The 25,056-nt window shown below is 40.7% G+C and overlaps 1 protein-coding gene across 10 annotated transcripts in view; it reads left to right on the top strand.

Annotated features, from left to right (window-relative positions):
- The window catches only part of CELF4 (CUGBP Elav-like family member 4), a 690,435-nt gene that overhangs the window by 389,202 nt on the left and 276,177 nt on the right, over window positions 1-25,056 (top strand). For all 10 annotated transcript variants that reach the window (XM_079329933.1, XM_079329925.1, XM_079329932.1 and 7 more), the window contains exon 3: window positions 2,414-2,462. In XM_079329933.1, the coding sequence (XP_079186059.1) occupies window positions 2,414-2,462 (49 nt within the window). The remainder of the gene's footprint in view (window positions 1-2,413; window positions 2,463-25,056) is intronic.

Genomic DNA, 25,056 nt, shown 5'->3' with positions numbered 1-25,056 from the left:
AAGGTTACTTGAGTTCATTGCAAATTCTCATGGACTTTAACGCGCTTCAGATCAGTACCTATGTGGGTGCTACACTTGTGGGATGCTCTATATCTCAAAGCTGTGCCCACTTGGACTCCAGACTTTGCCTCTCAAGTCTGTATGATGCACAATTCCCATAAATTCCTGGCTACAGTGACTATTTCTCTTTCTGACTGCTTAGGATGCAGGTTCTGGCTGTCTTGGGATGAGAACCAAGGACCTCTGACTCCCCTCCTCTGGCCACAGGCGTTGGATTAGCCACAGGGTCCACATCAGGAACCCATAATTTGTAATAAGGGTGCAAGTTCTAAAAGTAATCAGGTCTCGAGTTGGCACGTGGATGTCAGCACCAACCTGCTGCAAACACGAGCAGTCAGAGGCTGAGCAGCTGAGGGAAGCAACTGAGGGATTTGGCTTCATTGTCCTGCATGTGAGAACTGAGACTGGGTTCATCTCAGCTAAGTCTAAATGCAGAGACATCCTCCATGATCAGCAGAGGAACAGGCACTGCAAAAGGCCATGCACTGTTTATGTCTCAAACACCAAGCTGAAGAGTGGCTTGAAGTTTCACTTCCTATGCATTTGGAGTTCTATGACATAGAGCACTCTCCTCACCTGTGTGATGTCAGATCTTTGAATGTGTGCAACAACCAGCTGCTCACATGTGGGTGGAAAGGAGCCCAGGATATCTGCTCTGCTGCTGCTGGTTCTTGTATCACCTCTGCCTGCCAATATGTTGTGGTACCTATGGGAGCAACAGGTCTGTGATAGTGACAGAAGCAAGGGCTGGCAAAAGGCTTAATTATTACCAGATTCTTTGTTGGTTTTAGCACTTCAACTGTCTGGATTTTGTTGGATGATGAAGGCATAGAAGAGAGCAGAAACAGTTCAGTAGCATCTGTAGCCACTGATCCTTCTCTTCCAGAGTGTGAGTCTAACTGTAGTCAGTTTATGGATAAGTACATTTTCCTCTAGAGACAACAAAACAGCGGGATCTGCTAGGCTCTTCATCATCTTAACCTACTTGTCCGCCAGCTTGGTAACTTGTTATTACTAAAAATGTGTGCAGAGCAATTAGAATAAATCTAAGTTATTATGAAGCACTTTAAAAAAAAAAAAAAAAAAAAAAAAAAAAAAGCAAAAAGTAGGGGAAAAAAGAAAAAGGGAAAAATAAAACCAATAGTCTTGCTGCCCAACTGTGATTAGCCACAAATAAGGAATGGATATTATTCCCTGAAGGCATCCTGTGACATTCATCAGCCAATTTGTGGTCTGGCTTTACTGTGAAGACAGATGTTAGGAGATTCCTATTGCCTTCTGACCTTGTGCTCCTTGTGATGCCTGTTTGAACTTGTACTTTCTTTATTGGTAGACAAATCAAAAAGATATTTTCATTCTTCTCAGATGTGGTCATACATAGAAAGATATTTTGAGCAGCCCATCTACAGGGTATTGATTGCTTTATGTGACAAGGAGTATGAGGCAGGGAAGGGCTTTCAGATTAAATTATTTGCTGGTTCTGATCCAATCTGCATCTCTGGCTATTGACAGGAGAGGTATACCCTCATCCCTGTTCTTCAGGCACCCACTTCATGTTAGGCACTGCCAGTGAAGAACATTGTGAGCATCTGTTGCCCTCTCTCCTGGGACTGTGCAGCTCTGGGGATAGTGACGGTCCCTGATGATTTTGTTGAGTGAGAGGGATAATTTGAATAACAGAAAAACTATTCACAACACAGTGGCAAGGTTTTTAAACTTACTCATATTGTGATATGAGAAAGGAAAAAGTATATCTGAAAAAGCAATAGAAGGAACATCTGTTCCTCTACTCCCAGAAAATTCTCAGTATCCAACACTCCTGCAGCATGTGGACAAATTAGATCCAAATCCCTCTCCCCAGGTTTGAAATGGAGGCTGCTATGTTACACATGACTATCCTACTGAGCTAACAGTAGAAGTGGAATTAGCTTTTCAATTTCCTTTTCATCATGCCAATCTCAAGAAATTTTTGCAATTTAAGTTTCACTGATCCTGATGTTCTGACAAAGCATTTTTGCTCTCATGCACCAGTGTTTCCAGAGGAAACTATTAGAAATTTTAAAAGTTACATTTAAAATTTCATGACCTGTGTGAAATGAGTCAGATCCCTCTCCCAGTGTGATTCAACAAAGCCACTGTCAGGTAAGAGGAGTGACACTGATTTATTTGCCTCAGACCAAGCCGCAGCCTGCACTCCATGGTTAGTTCTTTGTTTACTAATTGCTTTTTTCCCCCCTTGTGGAGTAAATTCTGGTGCTAATTACGATGCGCAGTAAAGAAGCAAAGCAGGGCTCTGTGTATGAATGTCTGAGTCCTCCATTAATTATGTGTCTGTCTTTGTTCTTCCTTGCAGATGAACAGACCGATCCAGGTGAAGCCAGCGGACAGCGAAAGCCGAGGAGGTAGTTGACTGCATTGCTTTCAGCCACAGTGCTAAATATAATTGTTGTCTCTGGCTTCTCTCAGGCAATGTGCTGATCAATTAGTAACGTAATCACTGCCAAAGAAATTCCCTCCACAGCAAAGATTCTCTTTATTAAATCTCCTTTACTTCGTCTCACTTTCCTCATATTCAATTATTATTTGATTTTAAAAGGCAGGCAGGTGCCAGCGATTGCCTGAGAAACAAATAACTGCCTCGTTAAGAAGTGAAGCATCAGGCACTGACTTAACAAAGTTTAACAGCAGTGGACAGCAATGGGGGTTTTTTCAGACCTATATCAGGCTGAGCTGTTTAAGGTGTTTAATTTGGTTAGGATAAAGCAGATATTTTATGGTTTCTCTAGCCATGTTGTTTCTGCTTGCACTGAAGCAACTCTACTTCTGGAAAAAGCAAATTCTGAGCTGGCAGAGTTTTCTGCACCTGTATCAGCTTATCTGGATAAACCTGTTGTGCAAACTGAAGACTTCTCTCAGACCCAGGGAGTTATTCAGGATTTGCACGGGTGTAGCTGAAATCAGGAGCTGGCATTTTGCTTTTCCATTCTGCACAGTGGATTTGGAAGGCTTTGTTAAGTGATTGTTCAATAGATCACCAGTGATGAGGTGCTTCCTGTAAAAGGTTTTTTACCTGAACTGATGTGGTGATACTTCACCGCACTCTTCTAATAGGAGCCTGTTTGTCAGATCAAACACACAGATCACTGAGAGAGTGTGAGATGGTCTGTTATGCTGGATAAATTACCATCCTGCTATTTTTTTTCTCGTATCTGTACATTTATATATATACACACACGCACATATATATAAAAACATGTTCTCTTCCTCTCTATCCCTATCTCTTTGGGGAAAGAATAGAGAGCCTTTTCCTCATCTTTTCAGTAAAAACCTCTAGTGCTTATGTATCAGATAAATGTGGGAGTAGATTTTGTCATTTAGTAATGATGTGGCTCTTAGATGTCTGAAAACTTTTCGATTTCCACCATAAATATAAACTCTTCTTCATTTGTGGGATGACTATCTTTGTGCTGGCATTAATGGAAATCTCCGGCAACAACTACTTAAAAGGAGAAAAATGCCTCACAGACAAAACGCACCATGTTCTCTCTCTTTTCATTTGAAAGCTGTGGATTTCAGGGACTTTGGCTGCGTCAGTGTGAGGCTGAAACTCTCCAGTGACTCAAGTCATTGGAAGACTTTGTACATAGCTTCTAGTTAAAGGGCTGGTGTTACAGGCTGGTGGAAACACAGGTCGAGAGAGGCTCTGCAAGGAGGGGCTGTGGTGTCATGTAATTGCAGAACAGAACTGAGTGCTGGAAAAACACCATAAATCTCAGGGATAAATATTGCACTTTCAGAGCCCCTCCAAAGAAAATTTGGGGGAATTAGGTTAATACTGGGCAGAAAGTATCTGATGGGCTCTGGCAAGCTCTAAGTTCTGTATTCAAAGGCCAGGGCACATTCCTGACTTGCAACAAAGACATGTCACATCCTACAGCATTGTCCAGTGGTTTTTAATAGAACCAGGCCAATTTCCAGCCCTTCCCCTCCCTGTCTGATGATCTGGCTCTGTGTCTGAGTAGGATAGGGTAAGCCATGGGCAGTTGTCAATGCCAATCTCCTAAGGGAAAACGGAAAGGCTCAGCTGCCTGGGCAAATGAGGGGACATTATGCACATTCCAGTGGAGTTCGTGCCGACAGCGAGAGTGAAGGGAGGGCCTTTTGTCCATTTAATTAGACATACCAAAAAATAATAATTAGGCTGGCCAATTTGCTTAGTGCGCCTACAGGGTATGTAGGTCCCAATATTTCTTTTTATTTTTTTTAATGCAAATCAGTAATAGAAAACACATGCCTGGCTTTCTGGGAAGGGTTTTCAAACTCCTTTGCTAAGAGCAGCTGCCTTCAGGAGCAGTGGTTTGAACTGCAAAGGGCTCCAGTGGCAGCTTGATTCCACATTATCACACTCATGGTCCCCTCCCCATTGTATTTTAGCTAATTATCTCCCCAGCTTGCACAAACCTCATCTTTTCCCATCCAGCCCGCTCCCATATTTTTCCTGTCAGTGGTGATCATAATGCAGAGGCCAAGCGGGTGCTCTCATCATTGGTGTGAAAGACACGTTGTCCTAATTCCCCACTGACAAGCTGCTCCTGGGCTGGGGATGCTTCAGGACAGCATGACTCAAGGGCAGCTGTGGGAGAAAAGAACAATTGGCACCCAAGGGAGGCATTGTGTGAAAACTTACGTTCTTCAAGAGCCCACTGGTTAAAGCAGGCACAGCAAACAGAATGCTAAAAAGGAGGCCGTGTGTCTTAGGAGCACATCAAAAGGCTTCATTAGGGTTGAAAGATAAAGGTCAGGCTAAACAACAAAGAAACTTAAGTTGTAGCTTATTGTACCCTGTATGGGTATCAGGATGGGACATGGGGGAGGAGGGGGGCTTGGAAGATGAAGCAGCTCTTCCACACAGCACAAATCTCTGGTCTTGCCAAAGTCTACACTCTGGATTATGGGGAATACTCATCCTGGATTTAGGGGAATTGTGGAGCCAGGCCACAGTGTTAATGAAAAAATGCAATGTTCTCTGAAACTGCAGTTTACAAGGAGGTTTTTACTGAAAAAGGTGAGATTGTGTTTTCTTTGTGGACAAATACTTTTGATGAAACATGAATCTTTGAATTCTTCAGCAAATTCTTTCACAAGTAAAAGGTGATAAGAGTCACAAATTTATTTTCTCCTTCAACCAGATTCAGCTCAGCTTTTCCTGCTCTTCTTGTGTCTAGATTTTTTCGCTGTTTAACTGTCCCTGTGTCCTAATTCTCAGTTGAACTGAAAGTAAGTGTTAGCCTTTAGTGTGTGTGAGATAGAATTTAGACCATCTAAGTTTGGGAAAGTGTTCAATACAGTGTTTGGCAAAAATTGCATTCAACCCACCACAATGGATATGCTGAGTGCCCCTTAATAGTTTTTCTGGGTTTATTATTTTGTTTGTTAATCTCCGTATTGTACTGTGAGCAAGAAGAACCGTGAAAACCTTTTAAGCAAAAATTGGCGTTATTCACATTTGCCTAATCCCATGGGAAATAGAAGTGAATATGTCCTCAGTATATTTCTCTAGGAAAATAGTCTAAATTTCTGGGGAAAATTTGGATTTTACATTCCCACCTACTTGTGCATGTATGTGCATGGTTAAGATACAAAATGTTCTATAAGGGTACTCCTTCCACCAAATGCTTCATGAAACTTCAAATACCTGATCAGAAGGTCAGAGTCCTTTCAGATTTTGTAGAAACTTTAACACTAGCACAATTGATAGAATATGGTAGAAAGAGAACAAGTTCATATTTTGTTCTGAAAATTCAGATTGTGAGTCCAGCTCTATTAAGGATATCTTATAAACTCTCATTCTCCTTTGTTTTGGCCAAATTTTATCTTGACTATATGTAAACTACTTTGACAGAGATTAGTTAGTCCAATACAGTTTTAGGGATGAAGTTAGAGCTCCACATTGAAATTTTGAACATAAAAATTCCCAACTAAACTGTTAGAACTTGCTATCATTTTCGTCTTGGTGGAGGTGGTTTTCCTCAGCTCCTTGTCTGATATTAAGCTCTAAAAATAGCCTGCAGATATCCATCATTAAAGTTTCTCAAACTTGGGAGAATGATCTCAAGTCTGTTTTGTGGTTTGGGGCAAAAGTTTGGAGCAATTTCTTATTTCATCCACAATATCTCCATCTCTCACTAGGCAACTCTCACTGCAGCTGGCAGGGTTAACCTATGATAAACGCAGCCCCGAGGTCCCACTACGTTGTGCAGGCAGTAACATTTTTTAAAAGGAAAGGACTCTCCTGCTGCTCCAGTTGCAGTCCGTTAGTGATGCTCAGATGCTCCACTGCTCCCACATTCCTCTCAAAGGACAGAGGAAGGTCTGTGAAGGAAAGCATGCAAAGATGTACACGGAGTGCTGCCCTGGCTCAGTGTAAATGTCACTACCAAAATTTGCTTCATGGCGGTTTTGGGGTCCTCCAGTGTTTCATGGAAGAGAAATAGAAGGATCCTGGGCTAAAGAAAAGAAAAGTAGAAGGTGGTTTAGAGTTGAAAGGGTGTAGTGACCTGCAGAGTAGGTGTTAAGAGGTTTTCAGGAGAGGCTGTGGTGCATTGTATTGCAGTGTTTTCTGTGTGGAAGAAATCTGCTAAAGTTTCTTTCTGTGCTTTCAAACAGATTGTCTTTTTTGCATGTTTGAGGGAGGAATGTGCATTGTCTTTTTTTGCTGTTTGGCAGCTGGAAGGCTTGGACTTGGTATTTCAACTAACTTGCAGCATTTCTCTACCTGTTACTTGATTTGCAGGGTCTGAAACTATCTGTTCTGTAAGGATTTATTCCAGATTCAGACCAAAATGTTCAAGAACTGAATTAGAATTAATAGCAAAACAGTGTTCATTGCTCATGTACAATGTTCTGCTTCTTTTTACACTCTTCCATCAGCTTACTAGTGAGGATGGGATCAGAATGGCCTCTCCACATTTTCTCAGACAAATTTTCACATGGGACAAAAGTCTAGATCTACTTCTTACTTCATGGAGGGGTTTTCAACTTGCTATCTCTCTGCTCTCTGCAGGTTGCAGGGTAATCCATCCTAGGTCCCAGTATTTACTGTTATTTGTTAGTTGGTGGTTTTCCTTTTAACCAGTCAGAATTACACAGCTTGTGCAGATGGCTGAAACCTCTCAGGAAGCTTCCCATCCAGGTACCAGCCAGATCTAGACCTGTTTAGGTGCTGCAGTCAAGCAAGACTGGTTGCCTTCAGCTTAGTTTGGCTTTACACTGGTATAACAGTCCCACATGGAATTATTTCCTTCCTCTTCAGGAGCCCTTTGTAAAGAGTAAGGTGGTTGGTCAGATCTTTAGACTGGAAAAGTCTGAAGAAGACATTTAAGGATAAGAAAGGAGAGGGCAGTCTTGACAGAGCTCAGCACTTTCTCTTCTGCCCTGCTGTTTGGGCTGTGCCTGTGTGCAAGAAGTCTTGAAATCTGGGGCTATGCATCTGTCAGAGCTGTACCTTTGCAGCTCTTATCTCTTCCTTAGCTATGATCTACATGTGTTGCCTGTAACAACAAACTCTTTGGAGGACATTTCACTAGCTGTTTCCAATCTTTTATCTCAAAAACACTTCCCACCCAAGAGGCTGAAGAGCAGCTGGAAGGAATATTCTCTTCCAAGGTGATAGTCCATACAATTTACCTTCACGTGGCCTGAGAGCTTTTTCCTCAACTGCTCATCTGTTTTTTTTTCTCTTATGGCCTACACACTCATTCAGCAGGAGCAAGCAGGTGGCAGTGACAAACTATTTGGAGAAGAAGATAGCTTTCTCCCATCTCAGAGTTGGGTGAAAGATTTCCATTAACTCTTTCAACATCACAATGAGTGCAGTATGGCTCACATTGATCTTTTATAGCTCAGGTAGAGAACAGCACAAAAAGGGACTTGCAAAGGTCACACTGAATGCAGCCTTTGCTGAAAATGCTGTACTGGAGATGCTGGCTACTACCTGTAGAGCAACATTTTCAAATTGTATGCAGTCTGGATTCAAGATCTCTGAAAAAGTAATTTTCTAGACCAGGGTCTCATATTCCCCTTTCTTCTCCTCAGTGTTTACAATATTTTAAAGAGCATCTCTCTCCCCTCTTGTCAGCTCTTGCAGCTCGAAAGGAGATTTCCAGCTCCATATCAAATCCTCCTCCTAAGTCTCATGCATCTTCTCTTCCAGAGATTCTGTCTCAAACCTGATGAGCTGGTTTTGACTTTTCTTTCAGAAGGCATTTGAAAAAAATGCTCCCACATACAAATCTAAATATTATTTTCTCCATTAATTAAATATCAAATAATCCCCACTAATGATGAATTACATTATATCTGTGTGAATAGTAAGGAAAAGGAACGACTAGCTAAAAATAAACCTAATATTCTATTTAAAAATTCTATCACATGAATATGAGCTCATGAATGAAAGGAAAAAAATAATATGAAAATCAAGAACCTAGGCAAAGATCTTGATATTAAATTGGGAAGCAGTTTTCTTGCCTTAGAGACTGGGGAGGTGTCAGGACCAGCAGCAAACTTTGATGTCATTGTCAGAGACTCCTGAGGAGTTGCTGTAGATACTGCAGTGCTGGGAGAGATGTCAGTGCCTTGAAGTCTGTTTGTCTGTCTTGTCAAGGGCTGGGGAAAGAGCTGGGCCCAGGACCACAGAAATCATTCAAGGTATCCCACAAACTTGATCATCAATCTGAGAACTTGTCCACAGAATTTTATTTCAGGTCTGAACATCTCTTATGACCTGCAGTATTTTTCCTTCAGCTCTGAGATAAACCTGATCCAGAGGAACATTTTACCCATGGAAATCTTGCCTTTCTAGCTGTAGCTGGTTGTGGGACTGATTACAGCCAATGGAAAATCCAAATCTCCTGGTTTACTGTGGAATTTCAGCACAATGTGACCTTAGTGACAACTGACACTCTGTTGTCCTCAGAATGCTGTATTTCCAAGCAGAGAGAATGTACCAGCATGCAAATGGATCAGTTAATTCAAAGTGGCCCTGGATGACCCCATTCATGCTCTCCACTTTCTGTTAAAACTTAATTCTGGGTGAGAAAAAGGGCTTCAGCAGATCCTCATGTGTAGTGTTTTATATTTGATGACTCTGCTGAAGGCTGATGTGCTCCATTCCACAGTCAAATGTTGAAAGAATATAAGGGACATCAAACTTTTGTTCACGTCTGCCCTTCCCATGGTGATTGAAATCGATGGAAGTGTGCCCATCAATAGGAACTGGAAAAGATCCACAGGACATTGTGTTCTAGCACATGTCCTAAGGACAACCTTTTTAAATCAAGTATTAGGGGAATAAAAGGGAAAAAAACCAAAAACCACATTGCATATTTTTCATAAAGTGTCTGTAACCTAACAATTTACTGACAAGGAGGAGGAGGAGAGAGACTGGGGAGCTCAGCTCCTCGAGATTTTCATATTGGTTCTGTTTCTTGCTACAACAGAACTTTTGATCAATTATGTAATTTTTTTTCTCTTCTCCTTCACACCCATGCTTTATTGCCTGCTTGGGCTGTGATATGCTTTTATTTGCTCATTTCTTGTAGATAGTGCCTTTGGCATTCATGCAAAGGCTGTCAGTGCCATAGGGTTAAGGCCCCAATGAAAGCCTGTACCTCTACAGAAGGATGTGTACAGAGCCAAAACTCAGCTGCAGTGGGTGATCAAGAGCCCTCATACTGCAGAGTGATATTTGGAGTTTTCTTCAATAATAGGGCGAAATGGAAGAAGCAGTGGGAGGAGAAAGGTAGAGGAAATAAAAAATACAATCCTATAAAAAATCCTACCTTTGTAAATACAGCTCAGCCTCCTGGGTGAACTCAGGGACACATAACAATCCCAGTATCTCTTTCTTAATGTAAAGATGTAAAGGTTGCTTGTCAATGGGGTTTTATATGGCATTAATAATACATTTATATATACGCTTCACAATCAATTGCAAAGCATTTATGGCACTGAACAGTTAGAATGCATTATGATAATCACTCCTTGTGCATTGACTTTATTGTAAAGGTTTTGCTGATCACTGTAATTGGCTTGTTATTACACAGGAATATAATAACACCTCTCTGTATAGTAGTTTATAGCACATCAATAGCAAATGCATTCCCTTTATTGGAAGCAATGTGCATTTTATTAGAATACAGCTGAATAAGTGCAATCTGTGTAGACAAATGAAGTTTCTAATGACCTGTCTCACAAAAGAGTCGAAATAACAAGCCATTTATTATGTATTTTTTCCACTGATGAACTTCTAGTTATAGTTACACAGGCATTCCTTTAAAAAAAGTGAGGCATGTTTTGCTGTTCTTTCAAAGAAACATTCAGGGGAAATATATGGGCTATTTTTCTACCCATGTTGAATAAAGTGAAGGTGACTGATGCTCACACCTAGAGATTTCATTTGCTTGTTGAGATTTTCCAGGCTTCTAGCCTGAGTATTTGTTCTGACATTCACAAAGAATCAAAATGTTCTTACACTGAGTCCAAATCCAGCACTTGGAGCAGTGCTGTTCTAACAACCCATATGCAGTCACCAACCTGTTGGGTGTGAGTGGCTTGGTGTTGTCCTTACTCCTGTTGTGTGAGTTCTTTTCCTATATTTTACAAAGATGTGTGTCTTATAGTTAGCAACAAAAAATCTAAGAAGGTATGCAGTTTGGGGTTTTTTTCCTTCCTGCCAGCATTACTCTAGGTCTGAATTTCAGATTTTTCTAGGAACTTAGAATGGCATGAATCTGGCCTACACACCTAATAAATGTGTATTTGTTTATGCAATTATCCCCAAGTGTGATCAATGTTAATCAAGTACCTAACCACTTCTGAAATCCTGAATCTGGGTAAAGAAGATTGTTGTTCTCAGACCTGGTATGGTTATACTGCTCTCCATGGTGTAAACAGTCCAGTGCTCAGCACATGAAATTATGAGTGGTGATTTTTTGTCATAAACTCAGTTGGCTAGAGGGTGGGGTAATAATGCCAAAGTTGTGTGTTTGATCCCCATACCAGCCATTCAATTTAAAGTTGGATGTTGAGTCCTTTCCAACTCAGAATATTCTGTAATTCTGTGACACTTGTCTGCTTCTTCTCGACTGTCCCTTCCTTATTGTAGATTTGCAAATGCCCTTGGCTCTAGAGTAATTCAGGGTATTTTTGGAAAGCAGGAGCTGGGAAATGTCTGCACCATGGGCAGCACCCTCAGCTGTTGGCACACAGACTGGCTCAACCCAGATTTGACACAGACAAACTCTCTTTTCTGAGTGGGAGCTTCAGTGGGGATGGTTTTCCCTCTTGCCTGCTGAGATCTGAGATTAGAGTAGCACAGTTTGCAAGAAGTTTCAAGACTCCAGAAACACTGGAGGTTGAGAAAACTTTTCTTCATGACCTACACAGCATTTTAATTTTTTTTAATATATACATATATATGTATGTATGTATGTATGTATATATGTATTTTGCAGTACGGACATGAAATCAGCTTGGGAATGCAGAAAAACTCCCTATGTAAATAACTCAGCTCTCTGAGCAAACTGTATCTATTTCTTTTACCCAGAATTTGGGCCTCTTAGGAGACTTAGATTTAGGGACAGAAGAAATTTTAAATAGAGCTGCTATGCCACTATTCTTAGGAAGTGATTTCATTCAGCATTCATTTTTCTAGCTTTATCACAGAAATATTAAGCATGTAGTCTAAGTTTTCTAGGCTCCTCCTATGGACAGTGGAGAGAGAGGGGAGCTTCCAAACTAAGATCCATCCTATCCTAAGACAGATCAGATAAATGGTACTTCAAAATTTCCCTTCTCTCTCTCCTCACTGAATCAGGAATGAACCTATGGCAATTAACTTAGATTTAGATATCTCACTTTTAGACACCTAAAGAGAGGTAAGATGAATCACAACTTTCACCTTTTCAGGCCACAGTTTTCTATCTGTATCATATGAAGGATGATACCTGACTTTTCTGAAACCCTAGGCAAGATCTATGAATAAAAATTGCTGTATAAAGCTATGGATTTTAGAAGCTGGGAGTTTGTCCTGAAAAGAAAAGGTATCTTTCCTCCTTGATGTGTTTGCTTCATAATATCAGGGAGTGAATAGGAGGGATTGCATCCCTATCAGCTTGAGCAATAGAGATAATCTGATCAGCTTTAATTTCTCTTTAAAGTCAATTGCCATTTTTAAATTTCATATTTTAGTTTGCTACCATTGACATGTTCAGGACAGAAAGTGAACTAAAAACCTCCCCAAAAACTTAAAATTAAAAGTAGTGATGTGCAGCATCAGTGTCTTTAAAATGTGTTTTCATAATTAAGAAAAGTATTTTTATCTTTAAAACCAGCTTGCTTTGGAATCTGTGATAGAAAATGAATATGGCCCCTTGTAATATCATTTGTAGAGAGGTAATTTTCAAGGCAGCACTGCACTGAAACATTTTCCCCCAGGGAGGATAAACAGTTGGCTTCAATTAGTGAGGGACTGTTTCCTTTCTTTTCAATTTTAAGGACAGTCTTGCAGCCTGATCCTGCACAGAGGAAGAGAAAGCTCTACACAGAGCAATAGACTGCAGCTTGGAAGGCTGAGGCTTAAATTCTTGCCTTGCCACAGATATTCTCCTCGACCTTGAAGAGGTTACTTAGGATCAGGCTATTATTTTCACTCCATTTCTATCTGGTGACTATTATTACCTTTGACTGTCTGAATATACACGTAAAATTGGCCGAATATCTTGCTCTGACTCCAGTTTCCTTCTATAAAATAATATTGGTGCTGCAAGGATACATGCATTAAAGATTATTAGGTGCTCAGGTTCTCTAATCATTAGTTCCACAGAAATAACTTGGTTAGATAAATAGAGGTGTTCAAAAGTGTCAAATGTGTTTCACTGCTCAAATCTCCCATAAAGTCAATGGGCCTTGGGTGTCTAAATATTCCCTTTGAAAATCTCCCCAAATAATGATGTTCTTCCAAATAGTTGGAGCCAGCTTTGTGGGGCTGATTCCTTACACTTTTACGATGGAGTCAGCTCTATCTTTATCCCATGGGAGAAGCTGCTTATGGATGTTTGTGCAAAGTGAGGAGGACATGTTCCATGCCAGGGCAGGTTTGTTTCATAAAACAAGTTGAGACTACCCAATGAACAGGACTGGAAGAGTGTTAAAAACAAGGGAAAAGTAACTTAAGTGTCTTAGGACAGGTCTTAGTAAAAAAATGCTTTATTTTAGTATTTATTTTAGACCTTAAATGCAGAGATTGATAGTTAAAAAATACTTCCTGCGCATTAACTGCCATATGAATGATAATTAATTCCCAAAAAATCATTATTTTATCCATCTCTGGACTCACTGGTGAATGGCCAGATGCATTGATTATAAACCACAGAATACTAACACTTCCAAGCAGACTGCCAATTAATGTGAAATTATAATGCCACAATGTAAGGTACATTGGATGTGTTGCTTTCTTATTGGGTTTTTGGTGGGGTTTTTTTTGGCCTAAAATTGCTGTGGCTATGGTTATTATTATTTTGTAATGAAAAAGAGGTGTTAAAGAGGGCCAGAGCCACAGGAAATGGAAAATGAAGATTATATAAGTTTAAGTCTTTAGAGATGGGACTAAACCAATACCACTCCCTAGATCAGAAGTCTAATTATTTATTAGACTAGTCCCTGGTATTTATTAGGCAGTGCCTAGGAGATCAGCCAGGAATGATGACATCAAGTTCACTGTACAACACATAACAGACATAGGTCATCTTTTCCTTGAAAAATGAATCTCTGAAGACAACCAGAGGCAGTGTCTGAACACGGAGTTGTCAGATAATGTCTTACCAGGTGTGACAAAAAGCATTGTGCTGGTTGGCACAGTTAGGAGTGAAAGCAATGGGGCTATGGAGTTAGGGTGTGCCTGGGGTAAGAAAACAGTGGGATGGCCTCCAAGCAAAGTTCCTTTTGGTGACACATCTTCTGACACAAACAAGTGACATCCTGGAAAACACATACAAGAGCTTCAGCCAACAGCACGGGTTCCTTCTTGACAAGCACCATTCTCCTACACTCTCACACACATGGCTGGTGAATAGGTCACACCAAAGGCTGTCTTTGGAGTACAAGCCTGCTAGAAGAAAAAAAACAAGGTTTAGCAGATATCTGAGGGATAGAACAAGGAGCTTTAATGCCACCATGCCACTTGCTACAGAGGAGGCAGTCTGTGGGCACTGTGGTAGAAACAAGGGTGCAGGGGTACAAATGTCCCTAAATATCAATTGTATCTTTACAGAGAGCTCTTCAAAGGGACCAAGGCCACCTAAAACAAAACAGAAGTCAAAAATCATGTTCACAACAGAAATTCAAATCCAGTGTCTGCAATGAACTGAATTTATCCCTGTCTCTCCTTGATCTCAGTGTGTGATCCCACACTCTTCCCTGGTATTACAGGCAATGAGGTTTTATTAGAGTCTCTAATGTTTCCTTTTTGAAGTTTGTACTTTGAGAGGAAAGGCCAAAACACTGGGGCACTAGCCATTCTTCTGGTGTTTCTGTCTAGATAAAAAGGAAATGAATAGGGTTTAGATCTAGATGAAATCGTTAGATCTCATTTAACCTTCTGCATAAACTGACTGTAAAATTTCACCCAGATGGTCTGTGCTGAGACTTCTGACTTGTATTTAACTGAAGAATAAAGAAATTTAGCCAGAGAATTACTCTTTTGAGGCTTTAGTACAACTTTGATATCAAACAGGTTGGAATTGCAGAGATGAACCTTCTAAAAAGCTTTTAATAATTCAATTCAATTAGTAAGGGTACATTTTGGTGATAATTACATGAAACAAGTAGGATATTTTTTTCCATCAAATACTTAGATACGTATTCCTTCCCCAGTTTCCCTCCCCACCTCCAAAAAAAAAACAAAACAAGGGGCAATATTTTCCCAGGGAAAAATTTTCTGAGTTTTTCTAGACATCCTTGAAAAAAAGCCCAGGATAATTCTCCTAAATCTGAATGGGTAGTAATATTCATGTCTATGGCCAGTGGAGCTCATTCAGAACAATAAAAGGGAAGTCTCCTGGAAAGCAGATATTCCCATGCAGAGGATGCAATCTGCATGGCTCCTCCTATGTGGTCCCTATCTGTCATTTCCTTCTTGCCACATGTCCACACCACAAGTGTTTCTTCATTAGTTTCTATCTTCCTATTCTGACCATGTGCCAAAGAGGTGAGACACGTCCAGTGCTTTTTAAAAAGTTGTGATGCCCCCAACTCAACGAAATGTCACATCTGCCTTAGCCAGTGACCACAGAAATGGTTGTTACTGCATGTCCACAGACACTGAGGAGTGACAGAATTTCCATAGGCAACTTATCAGGAGAGAGAAATCCTCCATTTTGCAGACATTAGTAACATGGTGACCTTTAACAACATTGCAAGCTTTCACTCTCTCTTTAGAGTATTATATCCATCCTTAGGGAGAAAAACTTGCAGCTAAGGATTGAAATCAGAAGTGGATCATAATGCTAGCTGTGCTATTCAATTGCCCTGCTGTATTTAGGATCCATTTATTTCTAGCTGGGTTTTTGGTTTTTTATTCTGTCTTGAGTCTAAAAAAAGAAGTGACCGGGCTGGCAGTGACATGTGATTAATAGATTGCACCTTTAGAAAAAGTTACCAGAAGGAGATTAGCATTGTAGCCTATTATTTATTAATTAAATGCAGACACCCTATTTATACCAATGCTGATGACATTAGTGCATGTCCATGCTTTGGGACTGCATTATCCATCCGGTCTCCCAGCATAATAATGTTTGTTACTAAGCTGGTGGATGTTACTGGGCTCCTTCTGTCACTGGTTCTGTTATCAGCAGGAAAGGACAGCCAAGAAGTTAAAGCTGAACATTTTGTTCAAGTGTCTGGTCTGTCTCTAACAGCCTGAGTTACCTTGGCCATATCTCTGGGCTCCTTTGGGACATCACTGCCTGCTTTTTACATCTGTACCTCCCTGTAGCTCAGTGTGCAGTGGAGATTAAGCATTCAAGGCAGTATGCTGTGTGAGACCTTTTCCATTGCCTACAGGAGAAAGAATTACATTAGTGGGCATATAGGTACCTGCTGCTGCTATTTCAGTCAGCAGAATGGGAAAGAGTTATCACAAGTGTTGTTATTTAGTGGTGCCAGGGTAGAATATTATACTTCACATGACTCTTGTTTGATAAGCTTGTCCTCCTGCCTACAAAGTGTTCAAAGGAAAGTTCTGAAGACAATCCAACCCTGAGATTTCCATTGTTCCTAGCAGCTGTTTTCAAGATCCTGCCTTCAAATGTAGGAAAAACAGCAAATGGATTGCAGGGTTCTTCTTGATTCCTTCTCAGGACAGTTCCATGGGCTGTTCTGTCACACATTAAGTTTGGGACAAGCAGATTGCTGTGAAACTGCCCTCCCTTGCACCTTAAGAAGTGCAGAGAAAGCCCTAGTGGTGCATGACACACTTCTGCTAGTTTTAAATCAGAAAATAGTTCTTAACTGTCTTGTAAACAAATACATGGCCTTTGGTTGGACCCACTGTGGTTGCAAGAGCCAGCAGACCCAATAGACCAGACATGTTTTACCTTCAGAGTAAAGATGGTAGTGCAGGGAATTCTCCAGTTAGTATCCTTGAAAAATGCGGTTTGGGTGTCCGTAATCCAAATTATCCTCTACTCCTGCAGAAGTGTGCCATAAATGCTTAGATTTGGTAGGGTTTCTTGAAAGGTGTGATGTGCACTCTTTCATGTGGCTTGTCTGGCTCTTTTTTCACACATTAAAGGACAAGTTAGATGCATGAACTAGTCTCCCAAAAGGGTCTTCTACATGCAAGCAGCTGCTTTGCCTGTCAGCTGGACATTCTGCAACCAGAGCAGGCAGTCTGGTCATAGGATTGAAGGTTTTCTTTCTACACTGAGAAAATTCATAAGTCCACAGAGGAACAAAAATAAGTTTTGAAACCAGGGTGAGCTCATGAAACTCTTTGGGATTTGGTTTAAAACCCTCTCAGAATCAGACTTATGCAGTCTGAGTAGGCTTTGGATCAACACCCCCATGGAAGTTGTTCTTCCAGAACAATCTGAGGACCTGAGCCTTAGGCATCCTCTTACCATCATTTTGGTGTTTGCTTATTAGAATTTTTGTCAGCTATCATGTTCCTTCTCTGAAAGCTGAGCACTGTAACAGCCAATAATTAAAAACGAATATTGAAGAGTCTTTCAGCATTATCTACACCATGATACAATCTGAACACATGCAAAAGACATTAAAAGATGAATGAAGAGAGTGAATGGGCTGATTTATCCTGGACTGTTTCTCACGGTGTGAAGTCTGCCTTTCACAGCCTGATGAAGTGCAGAGACAGTTAGTGGATTTGCTACCAGGAAGGGCACACATTCATTTCCCTTCCTGCAAATGTATTTAGAGCTGAAACTGAGCATAGGAAATGTTAGAGCCAAAAAAGCAACTGAAAATGCAAACTATCGTTTATTTTGGCAAGTTGGTGTTAAAAAGAATAAGTTGAGGGTAGTAGAAACTGGCATAAAAATTTTACAGAAGGATTTCTCCCTGTGTGTACATGCTTCCAACTGGTTGTTTTTTTCTTCTTTTTTTCTGCCCTGCATTTCTTGTAGCTTTTCATAGTTAGACATTGCTTCCTATGGAAATTTCTTAAATACTTTACCCGTGAACATACTCACTCCTAGCCTTAAACAAAAAGATAGCTGGATGCAAAGTGAAGCTGCAGCTCCTTACCATCCCCACTGCTGTAGCAGTAGCATAAAGCTCCTCATCTTTATCCAGATAGTGAAGAAGGACAGAAAGATGGATTTAAAATGGATGCTGCTCTGCTGGATGATGGAGATAATATTAGCAGTTCTGCATCTCTGTCAATGACTCTCAAAGCCTCCTTCAGATGTAATCAGCCTCTTCACCTTGCTCAGTGTATGAATAAGGAAACTGAGGAACTGTGAATAATGTGGTTGGGAACAGCACATCACTACAGAGCTTGGAATGAAGTCACGTCTTCCAAATCCTGTTCAGTGCCCTACTTAAATCTGGTCTTCTTCATTCATTTTGTCCTCCTTCCTCCCCCTCAATTTTCATGAGTCTTCTGGCTTTTTAAAATGTGCTAGGGAATGAATCAGAGGGCATAGGAGTGCAGAGTGTGGGGAGTTTCAGGGGGAGCTCCCTGTGGGCCAGCCTGTCAGCACCACAGCACCCACCCATGTGCATCTTGCCTGTGGATGGGGAGCACCTTGCTGCTGGCATTGCAGGAAACAAAGGAAAAGGTGGTGTCATCCTGCTGGAGAGGATGTAGCCCCATTCCTGACCTCCCTGCATCCTCTGTGCTGTAGGAATTCATCATCACTCTCCTGTCACTTATATTATCTCCTGCGTGCAGCCGTGCAAACATGCAGCATAACACGTACAAATATCTGGTCACAAAAGGCTCAGCAACAGCTCTGACCAAATAAAATCCCCCCAAACAGACACTGAGTTTGGATAATGTCCTTTTAAATCTCCTTTGAAGGTTTGAATTTTTTCCCCCTTTTTATGTAAATCTGTTCTACCTACACCACCCAAATGCCAGGAAGTCTTAGAACAGTAAATACCCCTGCAGCACAAACAAAAATCGTGCTTCAGAAAATTGTTCAGCTTCTCAAAGCCACGGTCTTGCCCTTTAAAAATGAAGGACGTGCTTCTGAAAAGCTCTCCTTCTTTTCCAGACCTTTGTTTTCAGCACGTTTCAGCTGTACCACCTTTGCCAGTGATGGTATCATAGCTTCTCAAGTTCAGCAAGGACGCTCAGCCCAGGGAGACATTCAAGTGTTGTCTTAAAACTTCAGAAAGTGTTTTGCCATTGAGTTGATATTAAAGCAACGTCTTCAGAAGGCAATATGAAGCAATTTGCTGTAAGTTATCCAGTCTATTGGCTAGGACCAATAAAATCCCTGCTCCTTCTTGCCAAAGGAAGTCAGACTTGTACTGTCAAGCTGTTTGTATGTGCATGTCTGGGCCCATCTATCAGTCAATCTGTCAAGGGTTCCTCCTCTGAGCTTTGAACCCGCTGGGTAATTGAACCTGCTGCTGATGGGGTGGAAGAAGTCCCAAAGCTACTGTGTTCCTATAAATTTCATGAAAGTAGGCAACCAAGCAGAGCAGAGGGTTCTCATTAGTGTTCATAAGCCCATCTTTTATTAGACATCACTGAACTCACGGGGGTGGGGACACTGGAAGAGGGTTTACACATTCGGCTGCCCATGAAGCAACTTGTTTCAGTGTGTGAGCTCTGATACCCTGTCAAGAGGCCTCCTGTAGTAACAGCTTCTTGGTTTTAACAGGATGTCAGACAGATTTCTTAGCTCCTTTCTGCTGATTTCAACAATGCTTCACACGGCAGAAAAGTCAGCCTGCTGGTTGCATTTCCCTTCCCTCCTCAGCCAAAGCCACTGGGGAGAGTTTCTGCACAATGTTTAACAAGTAGCACAACATCAGAGGTGGCTGCTTTTCAGTGAGGAGTACCTGGAGGAAACAAGAAAAACAGTGCAATCTTTTGAAATTTTTCTGTCTAGCATCTCAAAAAGTAATACTCAAAAATAAACAGGTATCTGTTACTCAATCATATCTTCAGGTTTTTCCAAAACAAACTTCAGGGTTTAGAAAGGTGTGTGAACAAATCTTAATTTCATTTAACATTGTCGAGGCCGACTCAATTTCTCTTCCAAACCCTTTTGCATTAGTAGTGTTGATTTTTTTTTTCCTTTGTTCTGAGGAATAAAGAAATCAGAGCTGTTGCTCAAAGCATCCAGGTTTAAAACAGGAAAGCACACTCTGAAGCAGACCTCAAAAGATCTAGATGTGTGGCAGTGCATGTAGCAACAGGAGAGATGGGTCTTCATCTTTGGTTCTGAAATTCCTGTGCTTTCCTGGGTCGATGCCAAATCTCTGGCCATGTACCCAAGCATACCTGTGGACAGGAATATGGGGATGGAGGTATTCACAGTGTACTGTGTAATGTACTGCAGACAAACTATGGATCTTTGTGCCTAATAAAGATTTAAGTAGATTTGATATAACTTGGCTAAAAAGTGCAAGGAATAATGGCATTATATATATATATATATATATATATATATATATATATATATCTACACACATATATATATATACATATATATACATGTATATGTATATATACATATATATTAATAAATAAAAAACTTTTTGCAACAACAGCATTGAACAACAACTGGGATATACCCCCAGCTGGTATCAGTCATATGGAAACTTATGTTTTAAAGAAAGACAACTTAAAATTAATGTCATGTCAGAGTTACTGCTTTTTATGAGCACCAGAAAATCCTCCATCTTATTATTTCTATAGATCAATTTTTTTTACGTTTATACTTACTTTATTTGTTCTCATTGTAGCATTCTGGATAAAAGAAAAGTCAGTTTAATTCCTCCTTTCAAAGAAAATCACACTAATTTGAATATGTGGATTGCACATAACTAGGTACTCTGTGGGCTGCTGTGTGTGTACATTCATTGTTCAAGTCCTATGCCCTTCTAGATTTTTAAAAGTCAGTGGCAATTTTACATAAAAATTATTGGGTTTATTTTCAATTTGTCAAAGTATTGGATTTTTTTTTTCTTAGACTTCTTTTCTATATTCTTTTTGCTGGAGTACAATATCTTATTTTCTTTCTTTCTTACCTTCTTTATTTCTTTTGGTTTGGGCTTTCTTGCTTTCTTTCACCTGCCTGCCTGCCTGCCTGCTTCTCTCTTAGGTAATATCACCATAATTTCTAGGAGCTATAACAAGCAGGCAAAAGAATAGGACCAGCCTTTCTTCTTTTTAAATGGTGGTGACTAAGCAGTAACTCCACATAAGTTCTTAAAAGTCAGTTTGATTTACTGTGGGGTACATTAGAGCAGGGTCTGGTATACATTATCCTGCCAGAGAAGTTGTTTATATGTATGGAAGACCAACAGGATGAAGCTGAAAAAAGGCTGGTTTCTGTCGCTCCTGAATGAATGGAAACAGAAAATAGGAGAAGAGACAGGGAGAAGGAGAGAATTCCAGCAGGGGGGCATTTCTGCTCACAAGGATTCTGCACAGTGCTCTCTCCTGACGTGGACCACCCTCTGATAGCTGGATGAGAGAGAGAAACCAGACCAGAGAGAGCAGCTTGGCAGCAGGAGGTGCTGCCAGCATGGTCTTATGCAGGAGCTGAAATTTATTTTTTGAAGGTAGATCCCTTTCTGTGACCATTATTCACCCCAGCCCTTATAATGTAATTATTTGGCCCTAATAATGTTGTTTCCCTCATGTGAAGCATCAGGCTAGGAATCACATTAGGAATGTCTGTCTCAGGTATCTTCCTGAATTCCTGAAGGAACAAGTCAAGAGGAGGACAGAGGTTTGCAAAGTAACCTAAGCCTTTTGATTCCTCTTGGCTCAGCCTCTCTGTGGGCAGAATGACTGGGAGCAATGTCCCAGATCTGATCCCAAGCAGGATCAGATTTTAGCCTTTGCTGTAGGTGCTGTAGCAGCACAGCCAGCTCAAGGGGAAATCACCTTTGCACTCAGCTGATATTAAAACAATAATATTACTTGTCTCATTCTCTCATTTGCCACAAGGGTAATGTCCACCACAGTCTCTGTCCACCACCAGTAATGTCTTGTGAGATGTTCTGTGGTAAAGGCACAGAACCATAAATGCATCTGGGTCCATAGAGCAGATGAATCCTTATGCCATCCAGTACCTGGCAGATCTCTCTGAAATAACAGGGGTGGGGTAAAAGAGCTGAGGGCCTTGGGAAAGTCTTGTAGACCTCCTTTACACATTTAATGCAAGTTCTTCTTCCCAGTCCCCAATTTAACAGTGAGTCTTTGAACACAGCACTGAGCCAGGAAATCAGGGACCTGTTCTGGTATTAGATTGAGCATATCATTTTTTTAGTGGGAACACTTATTTCCCAAGCCCAAATTACCCTTAGTGTTTTTGAGACTAGATTTTTACAGGTCAGGCTTTAGTATGGTCTTAAGTCTCCAATAAAGTTTCTTCAGATGGCCTGAACAACTTCCAATAGTTATTTTTCCCTCCTGGCAGTAGTCCTACAGAAGTAGTTTGTTCTCCAACCCCAGACCCTACATACTCCTCCATGGTGACCTACAATTATCTTTGCAGTTGAAGGTTATATTAATTTCTAGTTCCTTGCTTTATTAAGGATGAAATTCAGCTGGGACTTGGAAAAAAATTCTTTTACTCACTTGGCTTTTGTTGTGTTTGCTCAGACTTAGTCGTAAGGTCTGGATTCAGTGAGCACTTTGAATTTGGGAAGGGCAACATTCCTTGATTTGGACAGCTTTTTGTCTTCTGCTGATGTAAGCAATGAGTTAGATGAAAAAAAAAAAAAAATCTGGAGTGATCTATCCTAATGAAAATCTTTATTTCTTTATTTTTTAATACAAAATGCATAGTTGTCTCCCTCCTACAAATTGTTAAATTCCTATAATCCAGTAGAAAAATATTCCATCTGTGTGGGCTGAGGATTTGTCTCTCTTGCCAGGATTGGGCTTTCATTTTAACATTCTTTTTAATTTTTCTCATGGGCAAGGATGGAAAACAAACCTGAATGTCTCACCTGACACCCAGTACTGATCATGTTAACACTACTGTGACTATCAGTGAGCCTGCAAAATTTTACAGAATGTCTGGGTGCACACATGCCTGTTGGAGTTGAAAGGACAGTCCTGGGTAATTTTGATTTATTTATTGATAAAATGCAATAAACTATTATTACTGAAGTGGAAACCTCTCAACTGTCAGAGAAGTTGCTAGTACAGAGCTTGAAAAGGATTAATATCTGTGTGTGAGTGAGTGTGTATCAAGGTGAATAATAATAACCACTTTAGTCAGGTATTCTTTTCAATCCTTTCCTTTATGTCAGTTGTAGGTTTTAATATTTTTTTCCCTTCAGGGGATATTTAAGTATGTTAGCTAAAAAGAAGTAAAGCAAATGCAAAACCAAATATTACTTGAAAACAGCATTCATTCCCAATGGGTTGCTGTGCATGGAATTTACCTAGCTTTTCTGTGTGTCTTCAATTATTATTATTTTGTAGAATTTAAACAGGGACATTCGCTCCAAGAAAAATAATATCAAAGATGATCCTCTGGCTCTGCTGTTCATAAGAAATGTCTTTATCTTCATTTCCTCTGAGGGGGAAATAAGGGTCTGAGAGCCACTGAGTTTGGATTAATCTGGATTTACAGGCTGAATACTTTCTCCCTCCACTCTCCAATCTCATTTCCCTTCTTCCCTTCCCACACACTCATCTACTGCAATACATAACAAAAACCCATTGAAAGTGTGACTCTGGGCTTCAAGCCACACTCATCCCTGAACCCAGCTTATTCATGCTGAGGGAACATCATCAGCACTGTGTATTTCCATTCTCTGGAGGTTTTCCTCCCTTTACACCCCTAAGACCAATTTCATTTCGTTTTAAACAAAACAGCTACCACATAGCTGTTTTTCAGCAGTGTAAATTCAAGATTTGCCTCTGTGGCTCATCAGAAGTTGCATGCCAGATCTGAAAATGTCAACTGGACACAAAAACAAAACCAACTGGCAGAACAGAGAGTGCTAGTCCACATATGATTGCTGACTAGAGGGTTAACACATGCCCCAAGCAACCATCTGCTGAACACTCTACAAGAAGAATATTTGCTTCACCTCCTCCCCAAATAAATTTTACTCTTTCAAGTATGGGAGTTAATCAGTCTAAGAGAGAGGCATTAGTCAATAAAACAGCTTTCTGAAGAAATCCCCATTGTTCAAGACTTTTAAAAATTGGCTGGACAATGAACTGCTTGAATATAGGGATTCATTTTGCTCCATCCAGGGAGCAGAATGAGCATGTGGGATAGAAGAATTAATAACCCTTTTCTGTTGCTAATTGCTGTAATTCTGAGAAAGAAAATGGAGCAAGAACTTTTCAGCAAGGGAGCCAAGAGACCCCAGGACAGGAGGGGTTAACACTTGTCATTCTTAATCATACAGTGCAAGTGTGTGACAGAGGACAAACACACACAGCTCCCCCAAATCCATTCTCCCCCTGGCACCATCCCTTTATGAGCTATTGTGTTAATTAGCTGGCCTGCTCTGCTCCCCAGCAGAGTGAGTGTGCTGTGGCTGCCACCTGAGGGACAGGGGACGATGCTGAGCCTTGGCTGCTCTGCACACCAGCCAGGCTTCCAGCCATGCCCAGGGGAGCAGAGTCTGTGCAGCTGGCAAACAGGAGGGTCCTCCCCTCCCCTCTGGTTTTCTGGTTTTTGCTCCTGGGGCTTGCTGGTCTCCACTGGAGTCTCGGAATTCATCGCTGGCACCACCTGGGCTCTGGTTCTCCAGAGATCAGCTTCAGACTGATGTGCTGCAGGCCTTGAGGGGAAGGGGTTATTTCTTTGTTTAGTTTTAAAGTAAGGCTAATATAATGAAAATCAGTGTTTCCTCATTAAAATTTTAAAAAAAAAAAATTAATAAAATATCCCTTCTCTGCCCTCAACTGTTTTCGAAAAAAGAAAAAGAAAAAAAAAAAAAAAAAGATTTCAGGCTCAACCAAACTGAGTCCTATCCTTAGGAGGGAGGATGTGTCAGCTTAGTACAGGAATAAGTGTGGCTCAAGGGAAGGAGTGTCCCAGCCAGAGGATTGAAGGTTGTTATACAAATTAATGTGGTAATTACAGTATCATCTGGAGAAAGCAACTGTGACTATGTCCCTGTTCTGCTAAGTACTGTAAGCTCTGTAACAGAAGAGAAGTCCTGGCATGGTTATAATCTCAGCAGGCAAGTCAAAAGGAAAAAATAAAAAGATCCTTTATTACTGTGTCATTGATAAGAAGCCAAGGCCCAGAGAAA

This window comes from Erithacus rubecula (assembly GCF_903797595.1).
Source record: "Erithacus rubecula genome assembly, chromosome: Z".
In the NCBI taxonomy this organism is placed as follows: domain Eukaryota; kingdom Metazoa; phylum Chordata; class Aves; order Passeriformes; family Muscicapidae; genus Erithacus; species Erithacus rubecula.
This window is presented reverse-complemented; position numbering and strand designations above follow the sequence as displayed.